The sequence below is a fragment of the Procambarus clarkii genome, chromosome 72 (assembly GCF_040958095.1).
Source record: "Procambarus clarkii isolate CNS0578487 chromosome 72, FALCON_Pclarkii_2.0, whole genome shotgun sequence".
Taxonomy (NCBI): Eukaryota; Metazoa; Arthropoda; class Malacostraca; order Decapoda; family Cambaridae; genus Procambarus; species Procambarus clarkii.
In genome coordinates this window covers 12,011,140-12,032,910 of record NC_091221.1, presented here as the reverse complement: position 1 = coordinate 12,032,910, position 21,771 = coordinate 12,011,140, and the positions used below count along the sequence as shown (strand labels likewise).

Below are 21,771 nucleotides of genomic sequence, written 5' to 3'. Positions count from 1 at the left end.
AATCAATGAGTGTCCAACACTCGGCTGGATCCTTTAGGTTTTCAAATAAGATTTAAGATTTAGTCTTGAGTAGTTAGTAGTCGCCATAGAGGCAACGTCTAAAGTTTAATTCCGTTGTCACTAGTCACATAAATATGTTTATTGTTTGATGATGTGTGTCTATGTATGTATTAACACGTTGTACTGAACGGGGTGAGAATAGCTTGAGCTACCTCATCCCTTTGTGTGTATTTTACCTCAATAAACTTATTTCAATTTCAATTTCAATTTCAACTATCACATAAAAGACAAAAATTAATCAGTAGTCTTAATATTTAATAATACATTATGACCAAAATGTACATAAAGACACGTACACATACGAATGCACAATTACTTAAAATAACAAGGATTCTCTAGAGAAAAATCCTAGACAAAATAAAATAAAAATAAAAATAATTGTTATATCTTATATATTAGGACGATAAAAACCCACTCAGTAGCTTGCAGTTGTCCCATGACTTAAGCTACCATCAATTCTGTGAAAACCATGCGAGAGCGAAGTACGGAAAAGGTGACGCAACAGGTCAATCCCTGAACGAGACAGCTGACGCTGCGTATATAAGGAGTCAGCCGCTGTGTCTAGGCCCCATACTCGGTGAACGCGTCGAGCCGCAAGGAGGTCTGGCGTGTGTGTGCGAGAGCGCTTGCGTGCGTGTGTGTGTGTGGAGTTACTCTTTGCACTCAGTATCATCATCTACTTACCCTCCCGCTGCTGCTGTTGCACCCTGAATATCCTCAACTGTTACCCTTGAGACATCTGATACCCTTAACGGAGTGATCAACGGGTCGACCTGCTTGATTGGTAAGTGGAAACTCGACCAAACATCACATTCACTTCACAAATCTACCACCTACGGGATACTCATGCCCGTGCCACCTCTGGTGACTGCTTAATCTTCAAGAACAACAGACTGGTGAGTGTTCTATAAGGGCGCCAAGGTTAGGTTCAGGCCAGAGATGACGAGACTACGTACTTCCTGGTACGACATAGTCGTTGTTCTTCCTGCTGTGATAGTTCCTGATTGGTCATGTGGTCGTCTGATGGTACTAGACTGGACGTTGGACTTGAACTTTGTAGTCTGGAACTAAGTAAGTCCATATTTACAAGCATCGAGACTCCTCCCAGTATGGAATGGGTCGTTGGACGTGTTGAAAATTACATATATAGAGATTGAAGTCAGATAGATGGGTCAGTAGACTCCGATAGATGGACCAACAAACGCACACACGGATAGGAAGATCAATAGACACAAATGGGTGGCTCAATAGCCGCATACACATATGTGGATCAATACTCGTAGGTTATCAATACCTTTTTTTTAAGATATATTCCAGTGCAGGAACACACCCACACACAAACATGCACCCCACTCATCCACACACACAAACACGCCCCCACACAAACATGTACATCTCACACACACACCGGTGGAAACTTAGTTCCCAAATGAGCCAGAGACATTAGCTTTCTCCAGTGTCAGAGTAGTTAACAAATGGAATGCATTAGGCAGTGATGTGGTGGAGGCTGACTCCATACACAGTTTCAAATGTAGATATGATGGAGCTCAGTAGGCTTAATAATGAGTACTACAGTTGATTGACAGTTGAGAGGCGGGACCAAAGAGCCAAAACTCATCCCCCACAAGCACAACTAGGTGAGTACACCCCACAAATGCACACCCCCCCTCCCCACAAATACAAACACATACACATCCAACACACACACACACTTTGGAACTCAGGCCCGTTCCCCATTCATGCACTAGTGACTAGTCAACTACTGTCTTCGGTTAGAGGACAGTAGCTAATCAGAACGACAGATAGTTCCCAGTGTTACTTCTAATTGAACCTCAGGGCTTAGTTCTAGCTGAGAGAATGGTCTTTTCAAGGCTACCTAATTACTTCCAAATAAGCGGGTTAATTATTTGCTTGGCTATAATTATGTGGTTCATCCACATAATTATGGTGGATGATCCACCTCACACTTCCGGGTAACCCTCGACGCTATGTATACATTTGTCTTGTACTCGCGGGGTCCTGCGGTCACTGTCTCCATGAACAAATCCACAAGGGCCGTGGCGAGGGTTCGAACTTACGTCCGAGAGGATTCCAGACGCTGCCTTAATCGACTGAGCTACGACATGGTTTAAAGAATTGCAACCTGGAAATCATCCTGACCTACCACGGACCTTGTCTCCATTACATTGTCTTCATATAAACAGGGTCATATTCGGTATATATCTACACTGAAAGGAACATTAGCAATCTATATCGATAAGAAAGATTGTCTGTTCAAGTTTGGAGGCCAGAGGATCAGGGCTTCTGTCTGTTGAAGTTTGGAGGCCAGAGGATCAGGGCTTCTGTCTGTTGAAGTTTGGAGGCCAGAGGATCAGGGCTTCTGTCTGTTGAAGTTTGGAGGCCAGAGGATCAGGGCTTCTGTCTGTTGAAGTTTGGAGGCCAGAGGATCAGGGCTTCTGTCTGTTGAAGTTTGGAGGCCAGAGGATCAGGGCTTCTGTCTGTTGAAGTTTGGAGGCCAAAGGCTCAAGGCTGGCATCACTCAACTTTCACACATGAAACATGTGGGGTGTGGGCTTGTCATAGGCCAGTCGGGGTAGGTTCCAGTGCCACACTAAAAATCCAACCTCCTCCCCACCCATGCAATTTTCCTTAAGTTTGAAATAGAAAGGGGAGAATTGTGGAGAGAAGAGGGAGGGGGGGATTATAGAGCCCCCAGCATCATAACAGGAGAAACATACAAAAGGAAACAAGCTTGGTTAATTTTTCTACTCCATTTTTTTCAATAATTCTCTGTCGACCAGACCACACACAAGAAGGTGAAGGGACGACGACGTTTCGGTCCGTCCTGGACCATTCTCAAGTCGATTGTGAGAATGGTCCAGGACGGACCGAAACGTCGTCCCTTCACCTTCTAGTGTGTGGTCTGGTCAACATACTTCAGTCACGTTATTGTGACTCATCGTCTGCATTCTCTCTGTCGTTTGTTTATCATTCATACTCGCCTGTTTCCCTCCCACCTGTCTCAACATACGTCCAAGCTATTTAATCCTCGCATTACCTGTTTGATGACCGCGGGTGGTGTCAATACGACCACCTGTGGTCGTATTGATCAAATGTTGGCACACAGAACGCAGCATCTAGTTCATGAATTAGTTGTTGCTGAGTCTTCTCAGAGACGTGAGACCTGCCTCTCTACCCGTGTCGTAGCTCACCACCCAGGATCCCCACACTAGAGGTGGGACCTGCCCACTTTGGGACGTGGTGGGACAAGAACACTTTTCTTAACAGGAGGAGGATGGTAGGAAAAGAAATGAATGCACATACTACTGTGGGGCCACAATGTTTAAGAGGACTGGTGGACATAGAGCCTCTTACCTGTTATCTTGAGATCTTGAGGTTATGTTGAGATGATTTCGGGGCTTTAGTGTCCCCGCGGCCCGGTCCTCGACCAGGCCTTCACCCCCAGGAAGCAGCCCGTGACAGCTGACTAACACCCAGGTACCTATTTACTGCTAGGTAACAGGGGCATAGGGTGAAAGAAACTCTGCCCATTGTTTCTCGCCGGCGCCTGGGATCGAACCCAGGACCACAGGATCACAAGTCCAGTGTGCTGTCCGCTCGGCCGACCGGCTCCCTGTCCACAGTTTCCTCACACCAGCGATGCTTAAATGTTTGCAGTACAGCAAATGACAGCGGAAAATGGAAGATATATTTTTCTCCCCCCCATCGCCATAATCCCTCCACCTGCCCACCCCTACCCCACGAGCTCATAGGCCAACACCTGTTGCAACACTTGCAATAACAGCGCCACCTGCGCTTATTTTCTGCTTGACACTCGCCACTGCTCTCTCTCCCTCTTCCTCCTCTCTCTCCCCCTCTCTCTCTCTCTCTCCCCCTCCCTCCCTCTCTCTCCCCCTCCCTCCCTCTCTCTCCCTCCTCTCTCTCCCCCTCTCCCTCCTCTCTCTCCCCCTCTCCCTCCTCTCTCTCCCCCTCCCTCCCTCTCTCTCTTATACGCACATAGCTGTACATCTATATACAAATCCACAAGGGCCGTGACGAGGATTTGAACCTGCGTCCGGGAGGCATCCCGGTGTGATCCTAGTGTGATCTCTGTCTGTACATCTATCTAAATGCCTCGTAATTTAGGTTCCTGAATGATGATATAACCTTCGCTAGTGTAGAGTATGATGTTATTCTGTCTATAAAAGCCTCCGTAGTTAGGTTTGGTGTTACGTCCACTCCCGGGTCTTTATTTCTAGTCATTACGAGAGGTAGCTTCCCTTCACCGTGCACTGTCCTTTTGGTCTCCTGGCACCTGTTCCCATTTCCGTCACCTTACATTTTCTGGTGTTGAACTCCAGTAGCCACTTCTCGGACCATCTCTGCTGCTTGTTTCAATTATTTTGGAGAATCCTACACTCCTCATCTGTCACAACTCATTAGTTTTGCATCATCTTCAAACATCGACATGTAAGACTCAACTCCTGTAGATAGGCAATGTACATATATGAGAAATAGTAATCCCTATGGTGCAGTGGTAAGACACTCGCCCCTGCGCTTCGCCAGCGATTTGGCCTGGATTCGTATCCTGATCAGGAAGGATTGACTAGGCGCCAATCCTTAACTGTAGTCTTCATAACCTTCGTGGTTGTGTACCTAACCAGTATACATCTATGGTGGGCGAACACAGTGTAATTTTTACTTAAAAATACATTCTTTTTAACATGAAAATACTGACTTTCATAAAAGCCCAACACATCCCCCCACCCCATCTTTTCCATTATGTACTTCCATCCCAATTTCTTCTCCTTTTCCTTTTCCCTCTCTGACTTCCTTTTTTCTTGTCTGCCACAGTTCCTGTTATCTGTAACCATTCCCATTCCCTACCTCTTCCCCTCCCGTCTCCCTCCCCCTCTATACCTCCTTCGCTCTCTGCCTGCTGTCCCACCCCCTCCCCGCCACCCCCTCCCCAGTACAGGGTGGGGGCGACACAATGGGAGAGAGGGAGAGGAGTTCGGCGCCTCCTTTTGCAAGATAAGATTCACAGTTGTTGGGGCGGAAGGTGGAAGGTTATCCGTGCTGGAGAGTGAAGGGTTCTCCAGGTCCCCGTCAGCTGCCCCACCACCACCCCCCACCCGGTCAAGGAGAAGGGCGGTTGGTGCAATGGGCTGTGGTGTTGGCGGGCGGGGTCCTGTGTGTGTGTGTGGAGGAGTGGGCGGGATCTCTTCGAGAGAACCGCGTAGGAGCCTCAGAGACCAAAAGGAGGCCGTTGAATGCTTTATTCACGGAGCCTGGAACAAACATCTTAAATGCCTCGAGACATCAATACGTCATCAACACAAATCTCCACTTCCAACCACTCTCGACCGAACTTACAATAATCACCAGCCACAGGCATAGCTTGACCAGAAGCATAGTTAATTAAAGTGCCAGCACGCCTACAGCAGCATGGTGGGTGAAGCAACACGTCCAGCATGATGGGTGCATCTTGGGTGGCTTAATCTTCGCCAATCAACCAATCCTACCATGGATATATGGATTGTTGGGAATGGAGGTGGCTTCCGCAACTTATACCAGTGCCCCGACCATCCGTCCTGGGTACAAGTGTTTTTTTAATATTTCTTCGACTCATTTGTGTTCCCAACTTTCATTTGTATCCACTTCTACTTTCTTTCAATTTAACGGGTCTGTCCTTGCATTCTTTGTCTATTTCCCTCGGTATCGTGTATGTTGTCATCATATCCCTTTCGTTTCTACCATCCTTTAGGGTTGCGAGATCTAGTTCAATTGAATTTTCCTCACAACTTAGCCCTCTTAGCTCTGGCACTAATCGTATTGCAAATTGTGCTTCACAAGGTGCGGGTTACATGCCGGTGTTCCATATTTCGAGACCAGGAGGGAACACGGCAGCAGGAGGGGACGTGGGAGGGACACGAGGAAGGCAGGGGGGAGGGAACATGTGGGAGGGAAGACGATGGCGGCCTGGTGCTGACAGACTCATTAAAGGGAGGCGAGGAGCGAACCTGGCCAGCGATGGAGATCACAACGGCATCACCCAAGCCTCCATCTATCTCCCCCCTCACCTTCACCACCCTTCCCTCACCTTACCTTCACCACCCTCACCTTTCCAGCCAACTACCAACGACCCCTCACCCTCCCTGTACCCATCTATCATACCCTGTTCCCACTGTCTCTATCTTTTCTGTTTTTTTAGTAGAATATCGACCCCTGGTGTGCCACACCCGGTAATCAAGGGTTCATCTGTCAGGCGACCATGTGACTGACACACACAGTTTACAGTTGAGAGGCGGGACCAAAGAGCCAGAGCTCAACCCCCGCAAGCACAAATAGGTGAGTATACACATGATAGAGCCCAATAGGCTCAGGAACCTGTAGACCTTTTGTTTGACGCTAGCATCTGCTAATTACTGGGAAGATGTATTCCCAGATGAAACTCCTATTATTTCCCATTTGGCCAGCACTCTTCCCCTCAGTGGACTGCACTCAACCTCCCCCTCCTCCCAGACCACGCCCCTGTGCCAAAGTTTCCCCCGTGCAGGGAATTCTGTGAGGGGTGAAGAAATTCGTAATCATTGACTTCTGCGAGGGGTTGAGACCCACCAGGAGAATGGGGGAGGGGGGGGGGGGATCCGCACCTATCTCCCATTCCCTTGTACACACACTCCATCCCACCCCTTAAGCTCTCCACCCTTCTCCTTGTCTCCCTTTCTTTACAACCCTCCCTGGTAAGAGGCGCTTGCGACATTCCACACAACCGCTCGAAGGCATATCCACCCAAAACAAAAAATATTAGGTAAAAGTAAGATTTTTGGTGTTTATAAATGCTCTTTCTTGTGCCATATGCGTGGCTCCGAGGACCTCCGCTCTCGTCTGTCGTATGTAATGAGTCTATACTTTTCCCCCCAGCCTTCAAATGACGCCTACACGTGACCTTACCCTCTGCTACACCCTCGGGAGGGTGTGAGGGAAAGGGGGGAAGGGAGGGAATGCGAGGCGGTTTACCACAATGGAAATCAATTTAGAGGTGCTGAAGGATTCCCACAGAAGTCTTCCGTAAGAATCTTTGGGGTCGCATACAACGCGGCCGTCCCCCCACCCCCAGCTCCCCTGTCCACTTCATCAGCAGCTGTGTGTCCCTCGCCATGGGTGATTAGGTGGTGAATAACCACCCAATCACCCATCTAACAATTCACCTAATCATCACCGAAAAAAGCGGGAGAAAAGGAGAAAACCCCAACCTCCATATAAAACTTTGACCCAAATATTACAGTAACAAGGTTATCGCGAATAACCGAACTCAATTACGGCCTCACTATAGCCCGTGCTACATGGACATTTCGTTCTCCGTAGCTAAATCTAAAACGATAACAACAACGTTACAGATATGGCAAATTCAGCTTCAAACTCACATGAGATCATCCCTATCACTCACACTCACCTGAGAACTCACGAAAGACTTCGTCACACGCACTCTGAAGGGCTGAAGAGTGGGAGCCATAGAGGCTCCTCACCAGATTTAAGCCAGAGGAGGCGGGCGATCTGATGAGGCGGGTAGGAATGGGAGTCGGGAGTCCATATCTTATACAGGAGCGGGAATTCCTGTGGTCTGAGAATTCCCGGCACGCGTCTCATTGTCGGCGACAGCCTCACGTAGGGAGGGAGAAGAGAGAGAGAGAGAGAGAGAGAGAGAGAGAGAGAGGAGAGAGTCGGGGAAGGGGAAAGATATGTTTATATATTTGTAAGGGGGTGACACCCTCTTCTCTTCCAAGGCGGCTGTGCTCATTGCACACACATGATATCATTTAATGAGGAAGCCAAGATATCTTCATCGTTCTTTAACCACCTCCCTCACCAGCAACCCTCTCCCTCCTCCTCCTACCCATCTAAAGAGGAGTTCCCCTCCCCCCCCCTCATCCTCCGCTTGGGGTCGAGGACATCACACTACTTCCCGCCCTCTGAGATAGTTAAGATTCCCTCATAGAGATGGCGCTACGTGGGGGCCTTGTTTGTCTCCACGTGTCTAGTGTCGCCCCATTACTTCCTTACCCTCCATTATTATAACATTGCCCGCTTATCCGGACGTCAGTAATAACATTATCCACTTATCCGGATGCCAGTAACAGCATTATCCACTTATCCGGATGCCAGTAATAGTATTATCCACTTATCCGAATGCCAGTAATAGCATTATCCACTTATCCGGATGCCAGTAATAACATTACCCACTTATCCGGATGCCAGTAATAGCATTATTCACTTATCCGCATGTCAGTCAAAATTTGACTAATTTTCGGCCAACTAGGTCCTCCAAACTAAATATAACATCCTTAAAGAGACCTAAACTAATTTCTGAACATTAACTTCCACATAATCTATTTTTTTGTTGAGGAATTGCCTTAAATTCTACAGTAGATAAGTTATAAAATGATGACGCTGATAATTGTTATTTCATCCGACAGGTGAGAGGAGACTATGCTCTGTGGCCAGTGAGACGTGTTTTCACAGCTGAAGCAGGAGGACACAGATCCCCCAAACAAACCCGCCGATCTTAACTTAAACCTAGAAGAAAAACACAGCGTAACCCACCACCTCGCTAGTCAAGATATAGTCATTCCTCAACAACGCTCGGCCAAAAAAAATACATTTAAGACCAATAAAAAAAACTCCTTTTGCCACCATCTGCTATCAACAACCGCTACAATCGTTCCCGAGGCCATCAATCACCTTCAACCATCCTTTCCACGCAGTCAACCACCACCCTCACCACCGCATCCAGGCCACAAGCCACCACAACCACCCTTCAGACGCCCTCAACAGCAGGCATGAATTCTGAGGAGTTCCGCAAGCGGGGGAAGGAGATGGTGGACTACATCGCCAACTACCTCGACACCATCGAGAACCGCCGTGTAACTCCGGACATCGAACCGGGTTACCTCAAGCACATGGTGCCCCTGGAGGCTCCTCAGCACCCAGAAGACTGGGACAACATCATGCAAGACGTCGAGGATAAGATTATGCCCGGGGTAAGTTGTTGTTATAGACTCAACTACTAGGAACAAAAAAGTTCCAAGTAGCATGGGCTATGTTGAGTTCGTATCCTTCTCTTCTTGATCTGTACATCGCCTTGAAGGTCTGACAAATGGGATCCGATTTGATTACAACATTACCATCAAATTTTTCGTTGATCTAGTGATATTTATGTAAGAATTATTGCAAGTTTATTGGATAGTCAATACTGTGCTTTCATGCATATTTAACTGTCAACAATATCAATGCCCTTCAGCTTTGATAATGACATGCATCAAAATATGATAAAAATAGCATTTTACATTTGCCAAGCGTACATTCAATTATTATTTGCCTGATAACTTCAAAAATAGCCACAGATATGCAGGTGATGAGTCACAATAACGTGGCTGAAGTATGTTGACCAGACCACACACTAGAAGGCGAAGGGACGACGACGTTTCGGTCCGTCCTGGACCATTCTCGTTCCACAATCGACTTGAGAATGATCCAGGACGGACCGAAACGTCGTCGTCCCTTCACCTTCTAGTGTGTGGTCTGGTCAACAATCAGCCACAAATACTTAATATCAAAATAGCCTAAAGGCAGTTTTAGCATGAAGGCGGCGAACTTTCCCCAGGCGAAGGCCATTGTTTTGACATTTGGTCTTGTTGGAGCAGGTGACGCACTGGCAGCACCCGAGGTTCCACGCCTACTTCCCCTCCGGCAACTCCTACCCCAGCATCCTGGGGGACATGCTTAGTGATGGCATAGGATGCATCGGCTTCTCTTGGGCAGCCTCCCCCGCCTGCACCGAACTGGAGACCATCGTGCTCGACTGGCTTGGTACGTCATCTGTGCTTCCTTCTTTATCTACCTCCCTATACCTTCCTGCTCTGCCTCCCTCACTATTGCTTCCTTCTACTTCCCTACCCATACCTTCTTCCCTTTTCTACCCTTTTCCCAATAACCTCTCTCATTCTCTACCTCCCTCCCTCCCTGTATCTTCTTTTCCTCCTCTTCTCACCATCAGTCACCCTTCTACGTGCACCTCTTCCGGTCACCTTCAATTTCAATTTTTCGGTCGCTTTCAATCCATTCTCTAATTGTTTACGTTCGACGTGTCTCTCTCTCCCATCTACTCTCTTTCAAACGTGTTTCTCCCCCATCTATTCCCATTCTCACATTCTCCACAACTCTCGGAGCGATAGTTGTGGAGAAGTTAGAAGATAGTTGTCCCCTCCACTGCCAGCATGCACAAGCACTATCAGAAGCTCGCTCCTTAATGAGGAAATTCTATAAATGATTTCATAACTTCTTTACGACAAATTCAGCGTCTCTTCACCTTATACCCAGAGTTTCTCCACACCTTATAACAATACCTGGAGGCCTGTCTTCGTCTGGCAAAGCTCACGCAGCCTTAGGGGGCCCAGGTGGAGCAGAGTTTCATCACCAGGCAACAACAGTAAACAGTACTTGATGGGACTACTAATTCACGTGTTTTGTACTTCCCAACAGGCAAGATGGTGGGCCTGCCCGAGGATTTCCTGTCTTACAGTGAGAACAGCAAGGGCGGCGGAGTCATACAGGTGAGAAACATGTAGTCTGTGTATCATACTTCCATTGTTCTGGTCCAAGAACGCTGGGCAAGTTCTCCAAGAACAGAACCAATGTTATGCAGAGGTTTCAAAATGCATAAGAAGTTATATTTTCCTTTCTGTTAAATTGTGTTATGACTAATTTAGGGGAATATTACTGCTTAAATACATTCTCCATAGACAAAAGTCTCGATGCAAATGAAAAAAACTTTTTATATGGGTTTTGTACACTACCTCTTACCCTGCAAGTACCACCTTTCTCATCCGAAAGTCACTTCCCCTCTCCCCACCTCCCTGTGGGAGGGTGAGAGTTGACGGGAGGGGAGCGGAGCTCTCTCCCCTGCCCCAACTTTCTCACCCCCTACCAACCACCCCAACCCCCATCCCCCTACCGTGCTGCTTGTCAGTGGCTGGTGATGAATGGAAAAGTTTATAAGGGAGAGCGACTTGTCTGTGTCTGACTGTGTCTGTTCCTTCTCCATCTCTCTCTCCCTCCTACTCCCTCTACCCCATTTCTCTCCCCCTCTCCCTTTCTCTCCCTCCCCCCTCTCCCCTGCACTATAGGCGACACACAAGAATCGATGCAGCCATTACTAGCCACAATGGCTCTTCCCACACTGGACTTGAGCAACAACTGAGACACATAACTCAACCACGCCAGGCCAGGTACTGAAGGAGGCTGGTTGGGTGTTTAGTGGTGGGCAGGACCTGGTGTTAAGGGAGGAGAGAGGGAGGGGAGGGGGGAGATGGTTGCCTGGGGTGGAAGGAGTGGACAAAGTATCACGGGAAAGGTGGAGAGGAAATACACACCTTGAAGATGTGTTATCTCATCTGATAGTCATTCGCCCTATCGGAAAAACACAATATGAAGGCCAGAGACAAGAGCATGTTGTTTGATATTGATCACGTGTGTGTGCTTATAACTTCCGCTCTCTCTCTCTGTCTCTCTCTTTTAGCTCGACTATTATGCATACATACTCCATACCCATCCTAAGGGTGGTAGTGGACCCCATACCCATCCTGTGAGTGGTAGTGGATTGCATACCCATCCTGTGAGTGGCAGTGGACCCCATACCCATCCTGTGTGGGGTATTGACCCCATACCCATCTTGTGAGCGGTAGTGGACCCCATACCCATCCTGTGAGTGGTAGTGGACCCCATACCCATCATGTGTGGGGTAGTTGATCCCATACCCATCCTGTGAGTGGTAGTGGATCCCATACCCATCCTGTGAGTGGGTAGTTGACCCCATACCCATCCTGTGAGTGGTAGTGGATCCCATACCCATCCTATGGGTGGTAATAGGACCCCATTGTGTGTACACAATCTACAACAGGCAAACTGGGGATACCCTGACTTGCATTGTGGGCACTGTGTCTACCTATTCACAGTCGTCCTTAGCTTGAGTACTTAACAGAAAGGCATAACCACGGATTGTAGCTCTTGGTCCCTTGCGAACTCCACTGCGAGATCTCGTTAAATGTGTAATAATGGTTTCTAAATCTGACAGTGTTGGAGACGATCGGGAGGTGAAGCCTTTATAAGGTAAATGAAGCCTCTGAACGGGAAGTGACCTGATCTGTTTACTCTGGAAACACACAGACCCACTTTATTACCATTACCACTTGACAGAGTTCAGACAAAGTGGTTTGGATTGCGCTTAAGGGGAATTAGTCCAGGCACGCGTTGACGGAGAATGTTAATTAAATCACCTAGTCGCCATGATGCTAATCATCATTCTCTAGCGCAGGGCTCGGCGTCCGAGTGTGTTCTGGTGTCTCTGCTGGCGGCGCGTGCACACACCATACGCCAGCTGAAGAAGCAGCACCCGTTCGTGGAGGAGGGCGTGCTGCTCTCTAAGATGATGGCTTACTGCAGCAAGGAGGCGCACTCCTGCGTCGAGAAGGCCGCCATGATGGCCTTCGTCAAACTCAGGATCCTCGAACCTGACGAGAACCAGTGTCTGAGGGGCTCCACGCTACAGCAGGTGGGTATCCGTGGTCAGGCACCCCCTGCCACCACCACCACACACACACACACACGCATGCACGCACGTGTGTGTGTGTGTTATACTCATTGCATATTATGATATAATAGGTTCTCCCTGGTTGTTTAGGCAATCAATGACAAGGTTCAGATGACATTGTAGGAACTAATTTCCTTCTCCCTCTCCCACCTGCCACTAACAGGTGATGGAGGAGGACCGCGCCATGGGCCTCATCCCCTTCTACGTGGAGACCACACTTGGCACCACCTCCTGCTGCTCCTTCGACAACATCGCAGAGATCGGTGAGTCCTCGACTGCAGCCTCCTCCACTCCGCGACGTCCTCCTCTTCTTCCGCGTTCCTCCCCCACTTCTTTCCGCTACCTTTCCTTTGCATTAGCCGGTGCAGGGGTCGCCGTTCGATCCCCGATGGTCCATGTGGACGGTTTTTCACACGGTCCTCCTGTTTGGAGGACCGTGTGAGAACTGCCGTTTGGAGAACTGCTTGTTCTCGTAGACCTTCCAGGGAGGTAGTCACTGGCTTAACGCTTTTCTCCGCTTGAAGCCTCATCATCTGTGGCTCTTGAAATATTATTTTCCTGCCCCCCATGTCACCAGGTGTATTTACTTACCTAATATGTCTAGACTGCGTGCATTGTGGGTATTGTTTTACGTGTGTTGCGCCACTGACACCCCGTCCCCCTTGTGTGTGTGTTGCAGGTCCAGTATGTGAGGAGTACGGAGTCTGGCTGCATGTTGATGGTGCCTACGGCGGCAACTCTTTCATCTGCCCTGAGCTGCGGGGCCCCATGAAGGGCGTCCAGGTGAGAAACCAACCAGCCACCCAACCCTAACCAACCCACCTACCCACTTCACCAGCCGGCCACTCCCTGCATGTCATCAGGCCCCCAATAGTTGGGAAACATAACCCAATGTTCAGACGCATCCTCAGGTTGTCATTCGGGCATCACCATTTCTCCTGAGACTTCGACTTGAGGGAAATAAACGAAATTTTTAACGAACTGACAACCCATCCCCTCGCCCCCCCCCCCCCCCACACACACACGTGAATCTTCTGTTACTACAACCATGCCAGGTATTACGTCACACCTGGGGGTAATCTCATTGTCTCCCAACAACACAATTGTCGTTAAAACAGCACTACTAGAAGACTGATACAAATTGAAGATATTAAATCTTTTTGATTGGATGACAAATATGAGAGCTTTAATGTTGATTTTTGTTTTTTAAATGTTTTAAGCTTATTTATATGGAGATCAGTAGGGATGGGAGAGAGAGAGAGAGAGAGAGAGAGAGAGAGAGAGAGAGAGAGAGAGAGAGAGAGAGAGAGAGAGAGAGAGAGAGAGAGAGAGAGAGAGAGAGAGAGAGAGAGAGATGGGAGGTTCAAGAGGAAACTGATCATTTACCTAATCTTAACATAACAAGAGATCCACACAAGGACTACCTTCATATCTTGTGAACCACAATTTGTTTTCTGTCCACAGTACGCCTCTTCCTTCAACTTTAACCCGAACAAGTTTATGCTGACAAATTTTGACTGCTCACTCATGTGGTAAGTGAAGACCCTTATGTACATTTGTCATGAAATACAAATGTGAATGAATAAGCAACATGAACAATATACAATAACGATTTTAAATATTTAACAATGAAATAGATTATACAAAACAGGGGCATAGGTCTATACAAGCCTACCGAATACAGCAGGTGATAACACCGGGTGTCAAACAGTTAATTATGCAGCTTAAATTGGGTTGTGACACAACTTCGTTTGTCTTGATGCATTTGTTTAGCACTGCGCGCACGCGCGTGTCTAGCCCTGCAGCTGTACTCACCTAGTTGTGCTTACGGGAGTTGAGCTCTGGCTCTTTGGTCCCGCTTTAATACAATGTGTTTGATTCTACAGGGTGAAGGACAGATTCCGACTGACGCAGGCGTTGGTGGTGGATCCCCTGTACCTTCAGCACTCTTACTCGGAGAAGTCCATAGACTATAGGGTAAGCCATCACGCCCCCAGCTGTTTTATCCTGCTTCTTCTATCCAATCCCCCCCCCCTCTCCCTCCTTCCTCTACAACTCTCCTACTATTCCTCCTCCGTTGTTGATTTAGATTTAGCTACTCAGAACAAAGTGTCCATGTAGCACGGACTATGGTGAGCCCGTAATTCCTCCTCCTTCACCCCCTACCTCACGTACTGCATCTTCCACTCCTCACCTGTTGCATCTCCTCCTCCCTCTCACTGAAATAGTCCTACTCACTACAACCTAATCCCATTTCTGAACATTTGTATGCTATTTACCTCAGGCGAGTAACCTGTTTAGAGGAAATCAGTTCTTGTCACTTTCAGGGTCAATAAACACCCCATCTCACAAATTGCAGAAAAACTGACAACCAGTAGACATGACCTCTTGAACCATTTGGATATTATTTACATCAAACAAAATTTCAATTTTCTGGTTATTGAATTAAAATATTTTTCCAGGACACCTCAGCCAATTCAGGATAATATTGGAATTCGTTTAGTTGTATTTTTAAAACAAACTCGAGATAAAAAAAACACAGGGACTGTCCAGCTTAGCGGTAGAGAGGTTGCTCATGTATTTTTCTGTGTTCTCAGCACTGGGGCATCCCGCTGAGCAGAAGGTTCAGAGCGCTCAAACTGTGGTTCGTGATCCGGTCGTTCGGCGTGCAGGGGCTCCAGAACTACATCCGCGAACACTGTCGCCTTGCCAAGCGGTTCGAGTCCCATGTGAGGAAGGAGCCCAAGTTCGAGGTGGCCAGCCCCGTGCATCTAGGCCTTGTCTGCTTCAGGTGAGCTCTCAACACCCTACTCCTCCTCCCAGACCATCCTCAACACCCTTTTCTCCTTCCAGACAAACATTCACTCGAAATTTGCTTCGTTCACTTTCAGGGCGTTTTGAAAGAATTTAAAAATATCAAAGAGCCAAAACACATTACCTAACCTTACCCAGGCATTGTCTGTTTTTAGGTGGTAAATATTCAATAATATTTGATCTTGCCTCAAACATATTTTTGACTCTTCTTATAACCTATCCCACAGTATAGCCTAGCATCCCTTGCACTTTCCAAATGATTATTAACTCCAGCACTAGTCATACGCAGTAATAACAGCTCTTTGAATTAACTTGTTGTTAATTCTAGATTGCGAGGGTCTAACCAGCTGAACCAGAAGCTGCTGTCATCCATCAATGCCTCAGGGAAGCTTCACATGGTGCCCGCCTCCCTCAACGACAAGTATGTCATCCGCTTCTGCGTGTGTCGTCAGACTGCTACTGACGAAGATATTGGTAAGCTGCCTCAACCCCCTCTTGAAAACTTTATCTACAATATTTAATTATCCATTTTATAAACAAAAAGAAAATCTTAGACATGGTCAAGAATGTATGTACAAGTTTATACCTCAAGTGTATTGTGATAGTGTACTCATATGAATAATTAGAGATGTTTCTTAATGGAGCTCAGATCAGAAATAATCAGGGAAAACCAAGTAATGACACTTCTAACCTAACCTAACTAGCAGGTGGCAATATTCTCCAGCAAATCGTGACACACACATTCAAACTTGAATGTTTGAATGCTAGGCTTTCGTATATGTATATATATTTTTTTATAAAACGCTAACATAAATTTACACGAATGTAGACATACCTAACGACATGTATCTCTGTCCACAGATCACGCCTGGAACGTCATCACACAGTTCGCTACAAACATACAGGATATCATGGCAGCCGAACTTGTCGAGAGGAACGAGGTAGGAATCACGTTGCTAATGGTTGATAGTGTCAGCGAAATGTCTCCCCAATGTGTACAGTTGTTATTTAGAGCTTACATAGTCTTCCCAGACACAGCAGTACACCGCGGGAAAGCTCTAAGATAGAGTTTCGTAGCCTATAGATCATGATAGGCGCGCCCAAAGCACGCGTGCCATTCTGGGCACGCGAGCAAATTTTGCTAGGCCAAAAAAGAAGAGGAACGCATTATTCAACGTATTAATGATTTGATTAATGGTTAATAGTACCAAATTCTACTGTTGTAATTGTCCATTACGTTAGTTTATGACTGATGGTCCACGTGGTACAAAAAAATACTATCTAAACAAGAGGATGGGCTGAATACATACTGTATATTACACTGCTTCATCACTTTTGTCATTGTTTATTTCCATACAGATGGAGGACACGGTGGAGAACAAGGAAAAAGCAGAGAAGGAGGCCGAGGAGAACACAGAGGACGTGTTCAGGATGCTGGACGAAAAGAACAAGAAGAGTCTCAGATACAAACGATCGTTCTTCGTGCGCATGGTCTCGGACCCTAAGATCTACAACCCTAAGATTGTCAGAAGTCTTCCCGGTGAGTCCTCAAGCCCCTGTACAACGTGGCTATTCCTTTGTCAGTTGCAAGGAGTTTTGTCTGTGGCCTTCAATGTTGAATAAGATCCTTGATGATGAATACACAGTTTGTGAGATTACTGATTAAAATCATAATAAATTTTAGATAGAATCACTAGGCTTCTAATGAATATAAAAAATATATTCTTTGAGTTCCGAGTCTATTTTGCCTTCAAAATTACAAGCAAATGCTATCGCGTACATTCATAAGCTGTAGGATGTCTTGTAGTAAATACTTGTAGTGCAGACGAGGAGTCATAATAACGTGGCTGAAATATGTTGACCAAACCACACACTAGAAAGTGAAGGGACGACGACGTTTCGGTCCGTCCTGGACCATTCTCAAGTCGAAACGTCGTTGTCCCTTTACTTTCTAGTGTGTGGCTTGGTCAACAAAATACTTGTAGTTTTAAATCCCTCTCTCTAGAGGTATTTTGACCCCCTGGGCTGACTAGCGTTTTTACATTGTAGGAGCCGGCACCACCAGACGCCACACTACCTCAGATTCTTCAGACGAGTGCAACCTTCCCGTCAACTCCCCGACCATGTGAGTTACCGTCTCGTCCACTCCTCATTGATGTGGCATGTGTGGTTGTGTTAGAAGTTGGGTGCCAGGAGTCATCATGCATTTACGCGTCCACTTACGAAATCTCTACATCTTCCCTCGATCACGACAGCTTTAGTCTATATTATTAAACCAATTTACGAGCTTCAAAACTTTACATGCCAAAGTTATTATTGTTATAAACAACCTCGTTGCGCTTCAGTTCATAAATTGTTTCACTGAATGTAAACACAACCGCTTATGGCCGAGGGAAGATGTACAGGTTTCGTAAGCGGAAACTTGTGTACTTGACTAACCCTCTCCTTGGGCTGGTCAGTTGACACCCGTTGTTGAGGTAACGTAAATAACGAATCAGAGGATACAAACAACGACTTGCAACTTGCTAGCCTAACGATGTCTGCTTTCCATGTTAAATGACGTTCTTAGTTGTGTGCTTGCATGTACTAAGGGCTTTTCCAACCACACATAAGCTGCGGTGACGTGTAGGGCTGCCGCTATCAACACTACTAATCGGCTGTCTAGATAAATACAAAATAAGGAGGCATAAAGAAAAGATTACCCAGATTAAAATATTAAGAAGAGTGGAGGGGGGGGGGGGGTGAAAGCAATATTATGGAGAGGAGTTGGCTTGGTGTGAGTGGGGGACGCTAGGGGATTAAGCCAGCTAGCTGCTTGTCGTGGGTCCCAGAAGACTTTGATATAACCAAGGCTTTTATATAACCAGGGCTGTTATATAACCAAGGCTGTACATAACCAAGGTTTTCATATAACTAAGGTCTATATAACCAAAGCTTTATTTAACCAAGGTTATATCTAACCAAGGCTTTCATGTAACCAAGGCTTTTATTCAAGTTCAAGTATGTTTATTGAGACATGAAAAAATACATCTCAAAGGGATAGAGTAGCTTAGGCTATTTCTAACCCCTCTAGGCTTTTAGTACATTTGACATCTGGGCATCATGACCTTGTGTTCGAGTCCCATAGTCTACAACAGGGATATACGAGCATGGCAATACGTTATTGACCAAATATCAAGTAAACTAAGGTCCGGAACATAGTTGTGGACTGTCGTAAACTCGGTGTAGAGGCAGCGACGTGTGGATGTACATCTTCCTGGGTTTGGTGTTTGGGTCAAGGGTCTATATCAACCTGTTGAAGGTTACTGAGGCAAGCACAATAGCTTACTGACCAACCCGTGAAAGTTTAGTCATGAACATAGTCCAGAACTGCATTAAATACTCAGTGTATATACAGTGACAAGCGGGCTACACCTGTGTGAGTGAGTGTGTGTGGTGTGTGTGTATATATTCCCTGCGCCCTTGTCTTAAGACAATCTCGTCTCATGCTATTGATACTGTTAATGGCTCCAAAGGGCCTCCACTTAAGGGCTATTCATGCTCGTGACACCTTTTGGGTAGCTTAATTTTTATCATCATCTTAGACATTAGGCTTCACGACTATGGTGGTGGTGGTGTTGTAACCGACATTAACCTTCATATATATTAGTTTCACATTTAGTACTTTCTTTTGTTGTATTTTAGTGTTATGTCTTACATAAAATAAAAAAAAATGAGCACGAGATTGTTATGAATTTAGTTTAAATTACTTTTTTATTTTTAGTGTAAATTTTAAGTTTGCGTACGAGAACATTTTCCAGACGTCAATTATCTTTGTGTGAGGAGAAACTGTGCATGCTTTACAGAATGTTGCTAGTCTGGTGTATTTTATGAGTTGCAATATGTATCTCTGTCGTGTTGTTGACGTGTTGCATGCCCCACCACAGTGACCAGGATACCCTGACGCAGCTCCTGCAGCAGACCAACCTCAAGGAGGTCTTCAGTGATATTGAGACCAAGTACAAGTTCATCACGAAGACCACCAGTGACCTCTCCGGCCGCCTGCAGGCCTGCGAGAACTTACTCAACACAAAAGAGAGTGAACGCCTCAAGTGACACGTGCGCCAAGGTCACGCAAGGTCAAAAAGAGGATAATAAGCTTATGATAAGGAGAATCAAGATAGTTCCGTGTCACGAGGTCAAGGACCTGGGTACGGAGGATATCATGGGATATGACGTAAGGGCCAAGAGCCCATGTCCTTGAACACCCACACACACACACCGCGGTAACTACCTATCAATACATATCAAGACAATCAACAATGACTATTCTAACGCAATGCAAAAACAGTTTTTACATGAACATATCCTTCCTTTTAAGCTGTTTTATATTTAATTCTTATCTCACGAAGTGTCCTTGTGCTGATGACTGAGGCCTTCTGAGAACCACACGCTTTTCTAGTTGTTTTATTTGTACTTGTGTGAATGTTTAGTGACTTGCCTCTTAACAAATGTATTATCAATGTATACACTCAAGAGTATGAGGCTCCCCTCCACGTATACCACTTCACAAGACCGTCTGGTACGAGTCTACAGTAAACCTGTGTATACTTCGTCACTCCCGCCTCTCATACACTGTCCGCTGTAAACTGTGATATAAACAATAAATGTATAGTTTTTTTTAAACAACAATTGTTGCCAGCGTTCTTCATTATACCCAAGTGACAGGCACGGAGGCCGTTGTGCCGGGTTCACGGAAGTGGATAAGAGAGAGAGATGAATAAGAACCGGGAACACCCTCAAGGCAGTTAGGGGTGGTTTGGGGGGGGGGAGAAGGGGAATGACAATGGGTATCTAGGACACTCAGAAAAAAAGCACAAATGTGAAATATATACTTGCAGAGGTGCGCAAACACGCACGCACACACACACATACAGAGAAATTAGAAAGAACTTTTTTAGTGTCAGAGTGGTTGACAAATGGAATGCATTAGGAAGAAATGTGGAGGAGGCTGACTCCATACACAGTTTCAAGTGTAGATATAATAGAGCCCAATAGGCTCAGGAACCTGTACACCTGTTGATTAACGGTTAAGAGGCGGGACCAAAGAGCCAGAGCTCAACCCCCGCAAGCATAATTAGGTGAGTACATTATGGAATGCATTAGGCAGTGATGTGGTGGATGCTGACTCCATACAGTTTCAAATGTAGATATGATAAAGCTCAGTAGGCTCAGGAACCTATACATTAGGTGATTGACGGTTGAGAGACGGAACCAAAGAGCTAGAGCTCGACCCCCGCAAGCACAACTAGGTAAGTACAAACAGACACGAGGCCTGGGGTCTGGTGGCTGAGTAGACAGTGCTCGGGGGTCGTGCTCCTAAGGACCCGGGTCGATTCCCGGCCGAGACTCAAACAAATGGACAGCTTTTTTACCATGCTATTGGTTCGTTGTTGTGGAAAGGCCTAACAACCTCAGGACGGTTATTAAGACCACCGCAAGTGCTCAGTGACCAACCTGCGTGCATACTTTAGTCTTGAACATTGTCCCGGACTTTGGTAAACCCCTCAGTGTACATGCTTCGAGAAATGGGGTATACCAATGGGTGTATCTTCTTGAAGATACCAATGTATCTTCTACCTCTTCTCCAAAGAGGTGAAGTGCAGGAGCCTATCCCCAGGCCAGGCTCGTGGGAGCGGCGCCCGGCCTCCCCACACGCTTTCATCAACAAACTGTGCATTAAAAACTGATTTGTTCTCAAGTTAATATTATTATTATTATTATATACTGAAGTTCTATGTATAGTTGGGTATAAGTTAGATTAGGTGTTTAGGTTCTGCGTGGTGGTTGTTTGTGTTTGTAGTACGTGGGTGAGGCATTCAGGGAGGTGCGATTCGAACACAGTTATCGAAGCGCTGTTCGAGAAATATTCGAACATCAGTTGTGAGTCTTGTGTAAACTGTTTTTCACTCATAAACGGGGGTTTAGTGGCTGAATTGACGAGAATTTGACCTTCGTTTATGAGGATGGGCTGCCGGCAGATCCCCCCCCCCCCCAACTGTTTATGAATTAAAGTACTCACATCTTCGAGTTACACCTAAATGCTTCACATACATACTACAGCCATCCATCTTCATCAACATACACCAAATGCTCATTAATCCAGTCGCCAACCAGCTGTTTATGAATGACAAGCACTTTACACACGATTCATAACTGATGACGTTTGAACATTTCTTGAACAAGTGCTTCGGTGACCTCTGTTC

At 46.4% G+C, this 21,771-nt stretch overlaps 1 protein-coding gene across 1 annotated transcript; it reads left to right on the top strand.

Moving 5' to 3' along the window:
- The first annotated feature begins 624 nt into the window (after positions 1 to 624).
- LOC123773630 (aromatic-L-amino-acid decarboxylase) lies at positions 625 to 20,202 on the top strand. The gene is made up of 15 exons (XM_045767444.2): positions 625 to 844; positions 8,541 to 9,104; positions 9,768 to 9,933; positions 10,606 to 10,676; positions 12,437 to 12,673; positions 12,876 to 12,975; positions 13,392 to 13,495; positions 14,177 to 14,244; positions 14,599 to 14,689; positions 15,310 to 15,503; positions 15,855 to 16,000; positions 16,388 to 16,467; positions 16,886 to 17,066; positions 17,576 to 17,651; positions 19,453 to 20,202. The coding sequence occupies exons 2-15, from the start codon at positions 8,904 to 8,906 to the stop codon at positions 19,619 to 19,621; spliced, it is 1,884 nt and encodes a 627-aa protein (XP_045623400.1). The 5' UTR covers positions 625 to 844; positions 8,541 to 8,903; the 3' UTR covers positions 19,622 to 20,202.
- Positions 20,203 to 21,771: the final 1,569 nt, after the last annotated feature.

Bases quoted from the DNA above. Each gene is read 5' to 3' on its own strand.
- LOC123773630 (XM_045767444.2), top strand. From the start codon at position 8,904: ATGAATTCTGAGGAGTTCCGCAAGCGGGGGAAGGAGATGGTGGACTAC. The intron at 17,067-17,575 runs GTGAGTCCTCAA...TTTACATTGTAG, and splicing joins GATTGTCAGAAGTCTTCCCG to GAGCCGGCACCACCAGACGC. The intron at 17,652-19,452 runs GTGAGTTACCGT...GCCCCACCACAG, and splicing joins CCCGTCAACTCCCCGACCAT to TGACCAGGATACCCTGACGC.